Below are 14,811 nucleotides of genomic sequence, written 5' to 3'. Positions count from 1 at the left end.
GGGAGTGGTTTGTAGGGGAACTTGAAGGGGGTGGTGTTCCCATGTATCTGCTGCCCTTGTCCTTCTAGATGGAAGTGGTCGTGGGTTTGGAAGATGTTGCCTAACGAACCTTGGTATATATCGACAGTGCATCTTGTAGATAGTACACACTGCTGCTACTGAGCATCGGTGGTGGAGGGAGTGGATGCTTGTGGATGTGGTGCCAATCAATTGGGCTGCTTTGTCCTGGATGGTGTTGAGCTTCTTCCGTGTTTCACCGCACTCCTCACTTGTACCTTCTGGATCGTGGACAGGCTTTGGAGAATTTGGAGTTGTATTACTTGCCACAGAATTCCCAGCCTCTGACGTGCTCTTATAGCCACAGTATTTACTGTATATGGCTGGTCGAGTTCAATTTCTGGTCAATAGTAACCCTCAGGGGAATGATAGTGGGAAATCAGTGATGGTAACGCCATTGGATATGAAGGGACGATGGTTAGATTCTCTTTTATTGGAAATGGTCAGTGCTTGGCATTTCCATTGTGCAAATGTTACTTATCCATTCAAACCTGAGTGTGGTCCAGTTCATGCTGAAGGTCTACTTTGTGCTAAAATTGTGCACCCATCAATCAGCATCCCTACTCTGTCCTTAGACCATTGCTGGAGCACCTTGGGTGCAGGACATTAGATGGTAAAGGTAGTAAATTTCTCTTGTTAAAGATACATTATAGAAATAATTTTGCAGCCTTTCAGTTGAATTTATTAATCAAATTGCACCAGCTCCTTTGGTGGGATTCAAGATGTAGGGCCTGGGACAGGGGTTCCTAGTCTAGTGGCATTGCCTCTACGTCACCACATCCCCGGCTCTGTTCACTCCAATCAAATCTCCCTTCAGCCTCCTTTGTTCTCGAGCATCTCCAGCCCCTATCCTTCCTCTCCAAGAATCCCGTGTCCTTCCTAAAGCGTGACGACAGGATGTTAGATGACAATGCAAGAACGCACACCTGAGGCAGCAGATACAATCACACTCCAAGATTACTTCCAGTCTCGATTCTATGGCACATTGAGAGTAGAGCTGTGTGTGTGTGTGTGTGTGTGTGTGTGTGTGTGTGTGTGTGTGTGTGTGTGTGTGTGAGTGTGTGTGTGTGAGTGTGTGTGAGTGTGTATGTGTGTGTGTATGTGTGTATGTGTGTGTGAGAGTGTGTGTGTGAGTGTAAGTTTGTGTGTGTGTAAGTGAATGTGTGTATGTGTGTGAGTGTGTGTATGTGTGTGTGTGTATGTGTGTGTAAGTGTGTGTGAGAGTGTGTATGTGTGAGTGTGTGTATGTGTGTGTGTGAGAGTGTATATGTGTGAGTGTGTGTGTATGTGTGTGTGTGAGAGTGTGTGTGATTGTAAATTTGTGTGTGTGTGAGTGTGTATGTGTGAGTGTGTGTATGTATGTGTGTGAGAGTATGTGTGGGTGTGAGAGTGTGTGTGTGAGTGTAAGTTTGTGTGTGTGTAAGTGTATGTGTGTGAGTGTGTATGTGTGTGTGAGTGTTTATGTGTGTATGTGTGTGAGTGTGTGTGTGTGAGAGTGTGTATGTGTGTGTATGTGTTTATGTGTGTGTAAGTGTGTGTGTGTGTGTGTGTAAGTGTGTGTGTGTATGAGTATGTGTATGTGCATGAGTACATGTGTGTGTGTAAGAGTGTGTGTGTGTGTGTGTGTGTCAGTGAGTGTAACCCTTGCCTCTGAGTTAGTGGGTTATGGGTTCAAGTCTCGCTCCAGAAATTTGAGTATGCAGGTTACGGCGTAACACTCCATTGCAATGAAGTGATGTTGCTTTTCATGTGGGATATATCCACGCTGGTGTGTGTGTGTGTGTGTGTTTGTGTGTTTGTGTGTGTGTGTGTGTGTGTGTGTGTAAGGGTGTGTGTGTGTGGGTGTGTGTGTGTCAGTGTGTCTGTGTATGTGTGAGGGTGTGTGTCTGTGTGAGGGTATGTGTGTGTGTCTGAGGGTATGTGTGTGTGTGAGTGTGTGTGTGTCTGTGTGAGGGTGTGTGTGAGGGTGTGTGTGTGTCTGTGTGTGTGTGTCTGTGTGTGTGTGTGTGCATGTGTGGGTGGGGGGGTTGGGGCGGTGTTGGGTGGGGGGTTTGCTGTGGCGATTTGGCTACATATCAAGAAATGTGCGTCCTGGCTCTAAAGGGTGACCTGTGGTTGTAAAAGGTGCAATATAAATGAAAGACGTTTCGAATGACGATCTTGCTATCGTAGCCATGACTTACCGGTGAGAAGAATTTGCCTTCTAAGGACCTTTGGTGAAAGCTCAACCTCAAATATCCTCTTCGAAAATCTTTTCTCACAACATTGCCCAGGCTGAGAAATCAACTGGAATGGAATATACGAGAGATTATGTATTATTGATAATTATTCAGTTCAAAACAACAATTCTGTAAACAACGGAGTACATTCATGAACAAGGCCAACTTCTCAATGAAAATTCAGAAATGTAGAGAGAAACGTGGACAGCAGGAGCAGGACGAGGCCTTTCGGCCCTTCAACCCTGCTCCACCATTCAATATGATCATGGCTGATCATCCAACTCAGTCCCCTGTCCCCACTTTCTCCCCAGACCCTTTGATCCCTTTAGCCCTAAACACTGTATCTAACTCCTTCTTGAAAACATTCAATGTTTTGACCTTAACCACTTCCTGTGGTAGAGAATCCCACAGGCTCCCCACTCTCTGGGTGAAGACATTTCTCCTCATCTCAGTCCGAAATGGCCCACCCCGTATCCTTAGACTATAACCACCACCACCCCTCCCTGGTTATGGCCTCCCTGATCACTGGAAACATCCTTTCTGAGTTTACCCTGTCTGGACCTTTTAAAAGTTTGTAAATTTCTATGAGATTTCCCCTTCATTCATTTGAATCCCAGTGGCTACAATCCTAACAGATGCAACCTCACTTTATACATTCTCCCTGCCACTCCAGGGATCAGACTGGGAAAATTTGCAGTCTGATTAATCAATACCAGAACTCAGTGGAGGAGAAGCGTTCAGTATTTGGAAAAAATGGGGGCAACCTTTATCTTATTTTGTATCAAAAACCAATTATAATCATCTGTTACAGGCCAATTTCCTGCATCTTAAGATCCAGAATTCCCTTCTAAAACCTCTCCCTCTCCCTAGCAAGCATTAACTCTCTCTCTCTCTCTCTCTACAGATTTCCAGTGTTTCTGTTTTTTTTAATTCAGACTTCCAGCTTCTGCAGAATGTTCTGAGGAAGGGTCACTGGACCTGAAACGTTAAGTCTGCTTTCTCTCCACAGATGCTGCTGAGCTTTTCCAGCAATTTCTGTTCTTGTTTCTGCAGCAGTGTTGCGGTTGTGGGTCTTTTCAGTCGATATGTAAAAGTGGTGAGCAAATTGTCCTCCCTAACGCAGGTCATTAGGAAGGCAAATGTAATGTCAGTTTTTGCAATGAAGGGGGATGTTGTGTAAAAGGAAGGAGCAATAATTCGATCGAGTGTTGGTGAGGCAGAAGGTGGACCTACTCAGCACTGTCCTCATGACCTGTCCTACCTGCCAATCTTCTTTCCCATCTGTCTGCTCCACCCTCCTCTCTGACCTATCACCTCCATCCCCACCCCCATTCCCCTATTGTACTCTTTGCTACCTTCCCCTCCTCCCCCCCCATTTATCTCTTCACCCTGGAGGCACTCAGCCTCTATTTCTTATAAGGTCTTTTGCCCTAAACGTTGATTTTCTTGCTCCTCGGATGCTGCCTGAACTGCTGTGCTTTTCCAGCACCACTCTAATCTAGACTCTGGTTTCCAGCATCTGCAGTCCTCACTTTTGTCCACTGTGTACAGTGTCAGTCTCCAGGGAGATACCTGCATTGGCAGCAGTTCAGAGCAGGTTCACCAGAGCAAATCCTGGGGTGAAGCATCTGATCTTAGGACAAGGGTTGAGCAGGTTGGGCCTACAGTTATTGGAGCTTTGAAGATCGAGAGATGACCTTATTGAAGTGTACAGTATTCTGAGGGGCATTGACAGACTAGATGCTGAGAGGATGATCCCTCTGATAGGAGAATGTAGAACCAAGGGGTGCAATTTAAGGCTGAGGGCTCTCCGACTTAAGACAGAGATGAGTTTACCAACGGTGCCCATGCCCCACAAGAGAACAGACTCATAGAGTCAACACGGAAACAGACCCTTCGAACAACCAGTCCATGCCAACCATAATCCTAAACTAAACGAGTCCCACCTGCCTGCGCTTGACCCATATCCCTCCAAACATTGGTTAACCATTTAGTTCTCTAAATGTCTTTTAAACATTGTAACTGTTTACTTTTTCTACATGTGAATCACTCTCAGTGTAAAAACTAAATTGCCCTTCATGTCTTTTTATAAATCTTCATCTCCTCCCCTTAAAGATAAGTGACCTAGTCTTGAAATCCCCCAACCTAGGCAAAAGACACTTGATCTACATTCCTCATGATTTTATAAACTTCAAAGAGTGACGTTTCTTCTCTCCAACACGCAATTCGGGGAATTCTGTATTGCAGACAGCAGTGAGTATAACCAATGCTGAGCTAAACAGACTTTTTTGATTGACAAGAGCGCAGGCAGGAAAATGGTGCCGAGGCAAAGTCAGAGCAGCTGTGACCTTACTGACTGGTAGAACACACTCAAAGGGCTGATGGGTCTACTCCCACTCTTATTTCTGATGTTGCCACAAGGACATGGTTCCAGTACACTACGCTATCCATATTGTTTACCTTGCAATTATGCGTATCGTTCAAAACAATTAAACAATAGGATGCAAAGAGTTAGGAAAAGTGTTTTGAAACCAAGCGTGTTGTGATCTAGAATATACAGCCTGAAAGAATGGTGAAAGCAGACTCTCAATCATCATGTTCAACAGGAGGATTGGATTTCAATTAAAAAAATGAAGGCTTCACAGGTTATACAAAAGGGTAAGAGAAGTGGAACAAAATTGTGTGTGTGTGTGTGTCTCTATGCATGCCTGAGTATTCGATTACATTACATTACACAAACAGGCCCTTTGGCCCAACAAGTCCACACCGACCTGCCAAAGTGCAACCCACCCATACCCCTACATTTACCCCTTACCTAACACTACGGGCAGTTTAGCATGGCCAATTCACCTGACCTGCACATCTTTGGACTGTGGGAGGAAACCGGAGCACCCGGAGGAAACCCACGCAGACACGGGGAGAATGTGCAAACTCCACACAGTCAGTCGCCTGAGGCGGGAATTGAACCCGGGTCTCTGGCGCTGTGAGGCAGCAGTGCTAACCACTGTGCCACTGTGCACCCATATGAGTACGTGTGCACCTATGTGTGCGTCTGTGTGTGTGTCTGTGGTGTGTCTGTGTGTGTGTCTGTGCGCGTGTGTCAAACTGAAAATGGCTCCCAATGACACAAATAACCTTCATGTTCAGGAATCTGTAATTTTTTTTATATGATGGAGATGTTCTCCTTGGCATTAAAATTCCCTTCCATTAAACCAATTACATGGGAAAGAACATGTCTGGAAGCACTACCTAGTTGTTAATTGAACTTGCCTGAAGATCACTGTGCCGAACTTGCAAACAAATCATCAAAGGCGACAGAAATTGTAGCTAAACAGACAACTGCATCTGTTAGTGGGTCATTTTAACAGATTATTTTATTCTTCCATGGGATGTGGGTGTTGCTGGCAAGGTCAGCATTTGTTACCAATCCCTAAATGCCCTGGCACTGAGTGGGGTGGCACGATGGCTCAGTGGTTAGCACAGCTGCCACACAGTGCCAGGGGCCCAGGTTCAATCCCATCCTCGGGTGACCATCTGTGTGGAGATTGCATGTTTTCCCTGTGTCTGCGTGGATTTCCTCCGGGTGCTCTGGTTTCCTTCAACAGTCCAAAGATGTGCAGGGTAGGATGGCCATGTTAAATTGCCCGTACTGTGCAGGGTTACGAGGATAGAGTGGGGGGGGGGAAACATCTGGGTAGGAGGCTGTTTGGAGTGTCAGTGTGGACTTGATGGGCCGAATGTCCTGCTTTCACATTGTAGGGATTCTATGAATCAATTTGGGAGTGGCTTGTAGGAGCCATTTAAAAGTTACCCACATTGGTTGTGGATCTGGACTCACATGTAGGACAGACCAGGTAAAGACAGCAGATTTCCCTCTGTAAAGGACATTGATGAACCAGGTGAATTTTTAGGAAAATCGATGCTGGTTTCATGATTACCAGTGCCTTTCAATTCCATATTAATTAATTGAAGTTAAGGTTGTGATGAATTTAAAAGTGGGATGTCATCAGAGTTTTAGCCGTAGTCTCAGAATTACCAATGCAGTGACACTATCACTATGCCTCCGTATCCCCAAAGTGACTATCCTCTGGCCAATATTTTTATAAGGCCCTAATCTCTCTAAAATACTTCTCCATGCCAAAGTACCCTCAGCATTTATTCTGTGGATGGTCTGTCTATTTGACCATGTGGTGCTTTTCCATTGTGTTACATGTCTGATCTGCCCGAGTTTTTAAAAGGGATAACACACAAGCAGCCATCTGTTGCAGTTTGGTCCATGTGCAGTTCACAACAGAATTTTGCTTATTCCTCTGGGTAAGGTATAGAAACAGGAATGTCGCAAATGTGTTACATCAAAACAGGAAGAGGCTATTCAGCCCCTTAAGAAAAAGATGCCTCATATGTCGAGCTCACAATCCAAGCCTTCAAGGGTGGGAGCTGAAGATGGTACAGGAGTGGTGTTTACATCGGTCAGCCCAGAGATTATGGCATGTAGGCTCTGCCTAAGGAAAACAGGCTTTTTGGATGAGAATAAAACAGCTGGAAAATTACATCAAACTGATCAACAAAGATTGGACTGAAAGGAAGGGTCGATTTGCAAATGAAGGCTTAATATGAATATGCTGGGGGGTGGTGTCAGAAAGTAAAAGTAGGTCAGTGAGGAGAGAGGGGATACTGGCTTAGTGTGGGCCTGGGAATTTGTGGTAGTGTCTTGGAACTTGGAACATAACATCAGGAGTGACACAATGGCTCATGGTTAGCACTGCTACCTCACAACGTCAGGGTCCTGGGTTTGATCCCACCCTCGGGGGGCTGTCGCTGTGGAATTTGCACATTCTCCCCGTGTCTGTGTGGGTTTCCTCCGGACGCTCTCGTTTCCTCCCACAGTCCAAAGGTGTGCAGGGTAGGGTGGATAAGCCATATAAAATTTCTCTTAGTGTCCAGGGATGTGTAGGCTAGGTGGGTTTGCCATGGGGGTAAATGCAGGGTTTACAGGGATAGAGTAGGGGAGGGCTGGGTCTTTGGAGGATCGGTGTGTGCTCATTGGGCCGAATGGCCTGTTCCCACATTGTCGGGGTTCTATGGAATATCGAATCATACCCATCGCTGATTGGGCTAACTTTCTCCTGTGGCCACCGTAAAACTTAACCTTTTGTGGGTAGAATTGGAGTGTTGGGAATTAGAATTGGAATTCCCAAATCCATCCTTGTTTCATAGATAGAGAATGAATGGGGAGAAGAACAGGACAGTATTCCTGCTTCTGCTCCCTTTCCTTCAGGTTTTCAAGCTGAGAGTGACGGATTTGTTGGTTCCCAAATATGTTGACGTGTACGGGGTCAAAGGTGGGTATGTAGAGCTAGGCCTCAGATCAGCCTTGATCTCACTCAGACAGCTTTGAACCCCAACACCCCTATGACTTGCCACAGATGACCCCTATAACAAGCTGCTGATTAACCACTTTGGCTCAAAGTTGCACACGACCCTGAGCGTGACCCCACGATTAGCCACTCCATTCAAGTTAAAAACAAATGTGAGCAAAACAAAACCTCAAAACGAAAAGCCAGAGATGGCAAATCATGACACTTTTTCATCAACAGAAGTGAAGTGTTGGTATATATACTCGGTATTGAAATGATCTTCATCCCCTTTGATACAAATATTGCTCTAGCTCATAATGTGAGTCAGCTGTGTGTCACATTTCTTCGAGTTTCCCACCCTCACTTTCCTTCTGGGGTAAATGTTGCTCAGTAAGTTTTCACCTTCACTCATCCTAATGAGTGAGTGGTAATGGGGGAGGTCGGCAAGTTACTAAGGCCATGTGAGTTGGGGAGGTGGAGTTGATTAGAGCCTTGGGTCTTAGCGAAATCGTGGCTGTCCCTGATTCTATACACCCACCTTTATCCTGTAGCCTTCAATATCTTTGGGGACAGTATCTACAAGAAAGCGGCATTATTGGTAAAGGTCAAAGTCACATGACACCAGATTATAGTCCAACAGGTTTATCTGACTTTACCTGATGAAGGGACAGTGCTCTGAAAGTTTGTGATTTCAAATAAACCTGTTGGACTATAACCTGGTGTTCCATAAGTTCTGACCTTGTCCACCCCAGTCCAGCATGGGCACATCCACATCATAGAACATAGAACAATACTGCGCAGAACAGGCCCTTCGGCCCTTGATGTTGCGCCGACCTGCGAACTATTCTAAGTTCATCCCCCTACACCACCCCATCATCATCCATGTACTTATCCAAGGATTGTTTAAATCTCCCTAATGTGGCTGAGTTGACTACATTGGCAGGCAGGACATTCCACACCCTTACCACTCTCTGAGTGAAGAACCTACCTCTGACATCTGTTTTAAATCTATCACCCCTCAATTTGCAGCTATGCCCCCTAGTACAAGTCGACATCATCATCCTAGGAAAAAGACTTTCACTGTCTATCCTATCTAATCCTCTGATCATCTTGTATGTCTCTATCAAATCCCCTCTTAGCCTTCTTCTCTCCAATGAGAACAGATCCAAGTCTCTCAGCCTTTCCTCATAAGAGCTTCTTTCCAGACCAGGCAACATCCTGGTAAATCTCCTCTGCACCTTTTCCAATGCTTCCACATCCTTCCTGTAGTAGGGCTACCAGAACTGTATACAATATTCCAAGTGTGGCTGCATTAGCATTTTGTATAGTTGCAGCATGATATTGCGGCTCCGGAACTCAATCCCTCTACCAATGAAACCTAACACACCTTTTGCTTTCTTAACAGCACTATCAACCTGGGTGGCAACTTTCAGGGATCTATGTACATGGACACCAAGATCCCTCTGCATATCCACACTACCAAGAATCTTTCCATTGACCCAGTACTCTGCCTTCCTGTTATTCTTCCCAAAGGGCATCACCTCACATTTATCTGCATTGAAATCATTTGCCACCTCTCAGCCCAATTCTGCAGTTTATCCAAGTCCCCTTGCAACCTACAACATTATTCCAAACTGTCCGCTACTCCACAGACTTTAGCATCATCTGCAAACTTACTGCACCTATACCTGTGTCCAAGTCACTTATAAAAATGACAAACAGCAGTGGTCCCAAAACAGATCCTTGTGGCACACCACTAGTAACTGGACTCCAAGCTGAATATTTTCCATCAACCACCACTCGCTGCCTTCTCTCAGAAAGCCAGTTTCTAATCCAAACTGCTAAATCACCCTCAATTCCATGCCTCTGCATTTTCTCCAATAGCCTACCATGTGGAACCTTATCAAAGGCTTCACTGAAGTCCCTGTATACCACGTCAACTGCCCTACCCTCATCTACATGCTTGGTCACCTTCTCAAAAAACTCAATGAGGTTTGTGAGACACGACCTACCCTTGATGAAACCATGTTGACTATCTGAAATCAAATTGTTGCTTGCTAGATGATTATAAATCTTATCTCTTATAATCCTTTCCAAAACCTTTCCTACAACAGACACAAGGTTCACTGGTCTATAATTACCTGGGTATCTCTACTGCCCTTCTTGAACAAGGGCACAGCATTTGCAATCCTCCAGTCCTCTGGCACTAAACCTGTAGACAATGACGACTGAAAGATCAAAGCCAAAGGCTCCAACACCACCTTCCTAGCTTCCCAGAGAATCCTTGGATAAATCCCATCTGGCCTAGGGGGGTTGTCTACTTTCACTCCTTCTAGAATTGATAACACTTCTTTGTAACCAACCTTGATTCTTTCTAGTCTAATACCTTATATCTCATTCTTCTCTTCTACAGTATTCTCCTTTTCCTGAGTGAACACCAATGAGAAATGTTCGTTTAGCACATCTCCAATCTCCGCAGAACTTCCCACTTCTGTCTTTGACTGGCCCTATTCCTACCCTAGTCATCCTTTTATTCCTCACATACCTATAGAATGATTTAGGGTTCCCCTTTATTCTATTTGCTAAAGACTGCTCGCGTCCTCTCTTTGCTCTTCTTAACTCTCTTTTTAAATCCTTCCTAGCTGTTCTGTAACTCTCCATCATCTCATCTGAACCATCTTGTCTCATCAACACATCCGCTTAACAAGAGATGCAATTTCTGTAGTAAACCACGGTTCCCTTACCTTATCACTTCCTCCCTGCCTGACAGGGACATACCTATCAAGGACATGCAATATCTGTTCCTTAAACTAGCTCCACATTTCCAGTGTCTGCATCCTCTGCATTTTGCTACCCCAATCTATGCATCCTAATTCTTGCCTAATTGCATTATAATTGCCCTTTGCCCCATCGATAACTCCTGACCTGTGGCATGTACCTATCCCTTTCCATCGCTAAACTAAACGCAACTGAATTATGGTCACTCTCTCCAAAGTGCTCACCTACAACCAAATCAAATACCTGGCCTGGTTCATTACCAAGCACCAGATCCAGTGTGGCCTCCTGATGAAGGGCTTTTGCCCGAAATGTCGATTCTCCTGTTCCTCGGATGCTGCCTGACCTGCTGTGCTTTTCCAGCACCACTCTAATCTAGACCCCAGTGTGGCCTCCCCCTCTTGTCGGCCCTTCAACATACTTTCAGAAAACCCTCCTGTACACATTGGACAAAAACTGATTCACCCAACTACTAGAGTTATAGCATTTCCAGTCAATGTTGGGGAAGTTAAAGTCCCCCATAATGACTGTCATTACTGGTAAAGTCACTGGGCTAATGAATCAAAGCACCAGTTAATTCATCGAGGACAGGGGCTCACATTCGGCCATTGCTGATTTTTATTCAACATTAAATCCGGCCCTAATGATGACCACTGTCCATTCTAATAGAAATAAAACAATTTGGCATTGTGGGGATGACTCTCGCTTAGTAATCCAGAACCTGGTGGCTCAGGTCTGAATCTCACCATAACATCAGAGCCATAAAGTCACAGAGATGTACAGCATGGAAACAGACCCTTCGGTCCAACCCGTCCATGCCAACCAGATATCCTGAATTAATCTAGTCCCATTTGCTAGCATTTGGCCCATATCCCTCCAAACCCTTCCTATTCATATACCCGTCCAGATGCCTTTTAAATGCTGTAATTGTACCAGCCTCCACCACTTCCTCTGACAGCACCTACCACACATGCACCACCCTTTGCTGAATAAACTGCCCTTTTGGCCCCTCATGATTTTATAAACCACTATAAGGTCACCCCTCGGCCTCTGACGCTCCAAGGAAAACAGCACCAGCATGGCAGATAGTTACATTTCGATTCAATTCTTGAATTCCGAAGTGAAATCGCCAATTCTTATAAAAAACACCCATCCGATTCATGAACAGGAGAGGGGCTGCCCAGTCTTTGCCCGGTCCAGCTGACGTGATGGCAGCAAGAAGCTCCTGAACTCCCTCCGTAGTGACTGAGCAAGACACTCTGTTCAAAAACGATCAGGGATGGGCAACAGATGCTAATCCAGACTCTGATGTTCATGCCCCAAGACTGAAGGTTTCTAAACAAAAGGAATGCAGACCAACTGGCCCATGGCTGCTGATTGCTGTCTCAGCTGCAACTCGGCAGCTTCATGGTGAAGGTTTGGAATTCACTATCCCCTGGGTCATGATGACAGCAGCTGCTGAACCTGCATTTATGTAGTGCCTTAAAACGCCTCAAGGTACTTCATTGAACACCCCAAGGGACCTTTACCAAATGAATTGCAATGCCAATCCACACGACACCATATTTGGAACAGTGGTCGCCAAGATTGGTTATTGAGAAGGAAATGGGAGATAAGGCGGCAAAGTTGAGGGAAGAAATTGCAGACTCGGACCACGCAGCTGAAGACACAATCGCCAAAGGTTAAATTAAATGGTCATTGGATAGACACATGGACGAAAATGGAATAGTGTAGGATAGGTGGGCTTCAGACTGGTTTCGTAGGTTGGTGCAACATCGATGGCCAAAGGACCTGCATTGTGCTGTAATGTTCTATGTTCTAAATCCTAAAGCAACTTTAAATCCGGAGAAAGTAAATTCTAATTGTTGTAAAAGAAAGGTGGGGGTCATGGTGGAGGGAGAGATGTGAGGGAAGAGCAGAGGAAGAACAATTCTGAATTCTAAGTCAATTCAAAATGCACCAACCTCAGCATTACCCCTTACCAAAGAGGGAGGGCTGTAGGTATCAGTCATAATTTGTTGTCATATCACCCCTTTAAGTAATGCTCAGATTGCTTACTACAATCGCTTATAATTTCTAACACGTTCCTTCATTTACAAAATAATTGCACACATCCACAACTAACAAATCCTTCAGCAAAATCATAAAGGCCAGTGTTAGGGTGGCACGGTGGCTCAGTGGTTAGCACTGGTGCCTCACAGCGCCAGGGATCCAGGTTCAATCCCAGCCTTGGGCGACTGTCTGTGGGGAGTGTTACACATTCTTCCCCATGTCTGCGTGGGTTTCCTCTGGGTTTGCACCGGTTTCCTCCCACAGTCCAAAAATGTGCAGGTTAGGTGAGTTGGCCATACTAAATTGCCCATAGTGTTAGATGCACTAGTCAGAGGGAAATGGGTCTGGGTGGCTACTCTTCGGAGGATTGGTGTGGACTTGTTGGGCCGAAGGGCCTGCTTCCATACTGTAAGGGAATCTAATCTAAAATTCAGTGCATTTCGTGTTATAAAGTTGCCCAGCAGAGAGATAGACCCCTCATCCATGCCAACCAGATAACCTAACTTAATCTAGTCCCACCTGCCAGCACCCGGCCCATATCCCTCCAAACCCTTCCTATTCATATACCCATCCAGATGCCCTTTAAACATTGTAATTGTACTGGCCTCCACCACTTCCTCTGGTAGCTCATTCCATACATGTACCACCCTCTGCGTGATAAAGTTGCCCCTGGAGTCCCTTTTAAATCATTCCCCTCTTACCTTAAATCTATGCCTTCGAGTTCTCGACTCCCCTACCCCAGGGAAAAGACCTTGTCTATTTATCCTATCCACGCCAATGTCCTGTGCAGCTATAACATGACCTCCCAACTCCTATACTCAATACACTGACCAATATAGGCAAGTGTATCAAATGTCTTCTTCACCACCCTCTCGACCTGTGACTCCACTTTCATAGAACTATGGACCTGCACCCCAAGGTCTGTTTGTTCAGTAACACTCCCCAGGACCTTACCATTAAGTGCATAAGCCCTGCCCTGATTTGCCAAAATGCAGCACCTTACATTTATCTAAATTAAGCTCCACTCCTTGGCCCATTGGCCCATCTGATCACAGTGCCTTTGTATTCTGAGGTAACCTGCTTCCCTGTTCACTACACCTTAAATTTTGGTGTCATCTACAAACATACTATGTTCGCTCCTATGTTCACGTGCAAATCATTTGTACAAATGACAAAAAACAGTGGACCCAGCACCGATCCTTGGGCCACACCACTGATCACAGGCCTCCAGTCGGAAAAATCCAGGTGATTTGTTCACTAATGTGATCACTTCCAATCATTGACGTACTGAAGTCCACAAATCTTTTAGGAGTTTAACAAACACAACACGTAAGAAACAGCTTTAAAAGGAAGCTTTAAAAGGACGAATTACTGCCGGTGAAATCTGGTGTGAAGCCAGAAGCCCATATAGAGAGATTGGAAGCAGCAGGGAGATTACTACAGCTTTCAGAGGGCAGGCTGGGGTCAGGAAGACAATTTACAGAGTGGAAACATTGGTGCTTCACAGTAAATGAGCTCACAAATGGGATTAAATAGACAGTGACCTTTTCTGTCGAGAATTACAAAAAGCATGACTTTTAAAAAAAGTGACGGGGCAGATTTTAAACTTTGCAAAACACTTCAGTCCTCTTTTCATTCAAAACTCCCCAATCTTGCAGCAATTAAAATTCTCACCGTAGCAAGCAGAAAGCAGAGAATGCTTCTTGTGGAAATCCAAGGCATATTCCTGGTCTTGCTCTCTCTCTCTCTCTCTCTGGTGTCCACCTCCTAGATCTCACACTGTGCCTGCTCTTCCTTCAAACCCTTCGCCTTCTGAAAGAGCAAGCTCACGAGTGAGTGCAGACACAAAGAACACTCCAAGTTTAGAAATGTATGGGGACCGCGCCCTGCCCTCAGGGCAGAGGTGTTTTGGCTGCTGCTTTCTGCACAATGAGAGGGATGCAGTGAAATCTCCAGTTGAAACCGAGAGAATTCCACCCTTTGTGTTTTTCTCGTGTTGAGGCAAACACACCTGACGTCGCCACCCTTAGAAACCGTAAAGAAAGCCCTAGCAACAGAGTGCCTTTGGCCAATACTGTACTGCCAAACACCTGACTAAACTAGAGGAAAGCACTGGGCAGTTGTTCTATTGTTGGAGCACATTCTCTTTTAACCTGGACAGTGTGGCTGTCACTTTGAGCAGACAGACACAACATCAACGTTTCTATGACTTCAGTTTTTTTATCCGAGGAGCAGGAGAATCGACGTTTCGGGCATAAGCCCTTCTTCAGGATTCTTGAAGAAGGGCTTATGCCCAAAATGTCGATTCTCCTGCTCCTCGGATGCTGCCTGACCTGCTGCGCTTTTCCAGC

At 45.4% G+C, this 14,811-nt stretch overlaps 1 protein-coding gene across 1 annotated transcript in view; it reads right to left on the bottom strand.

The window, feature by feature from the left end:
• Nucleotides 1-14,417, bottom strand: part of LOC140476862 (desmoglein-2-like) — a 54,488-nt gene extending 40,071 nt beyond the window's left edge. Inside the window, exons 1-2 of the mRNA XM_072569732.1 lie at nt 14,135-14,417; nt 2,241-2,343 (exon numbers count right to left, since the gene is read on the bottom strand). Of these exons, the coding sequence (XP_072425833.1) occupies nt 2,241-2,343; nt 14,135-14,182 (151 nt within the window). The 5' untranslated portion in view covers nt 14,183-14,417. The remainder of the gene's footprint in view (nt 1-2,240; nt 2,344-14,134) is intronic.
• Nucleotides 14,418-14,811: the final 394 nt, after the last annotated feature.

This window comes from Chiloscyllium punctatum, chromosome 5, assembly GCF_047496795.1.
Source record: "Chiloscyllium punctatum isolate Juve2018m chromosome 5, sChiPun1.3, whole genome shotgun sequence".
Taxonomy (NCBI): Eukaryota; Metazoa; Chordata; class Chondrichthyes; order Orectolobiformes; family Hemiscylliidae; genus Chiloscyllium; species Chiloscyllium punctatum.
This window is presented reverse-complemented; position numbering and strand designations above follow the sequence as displayed.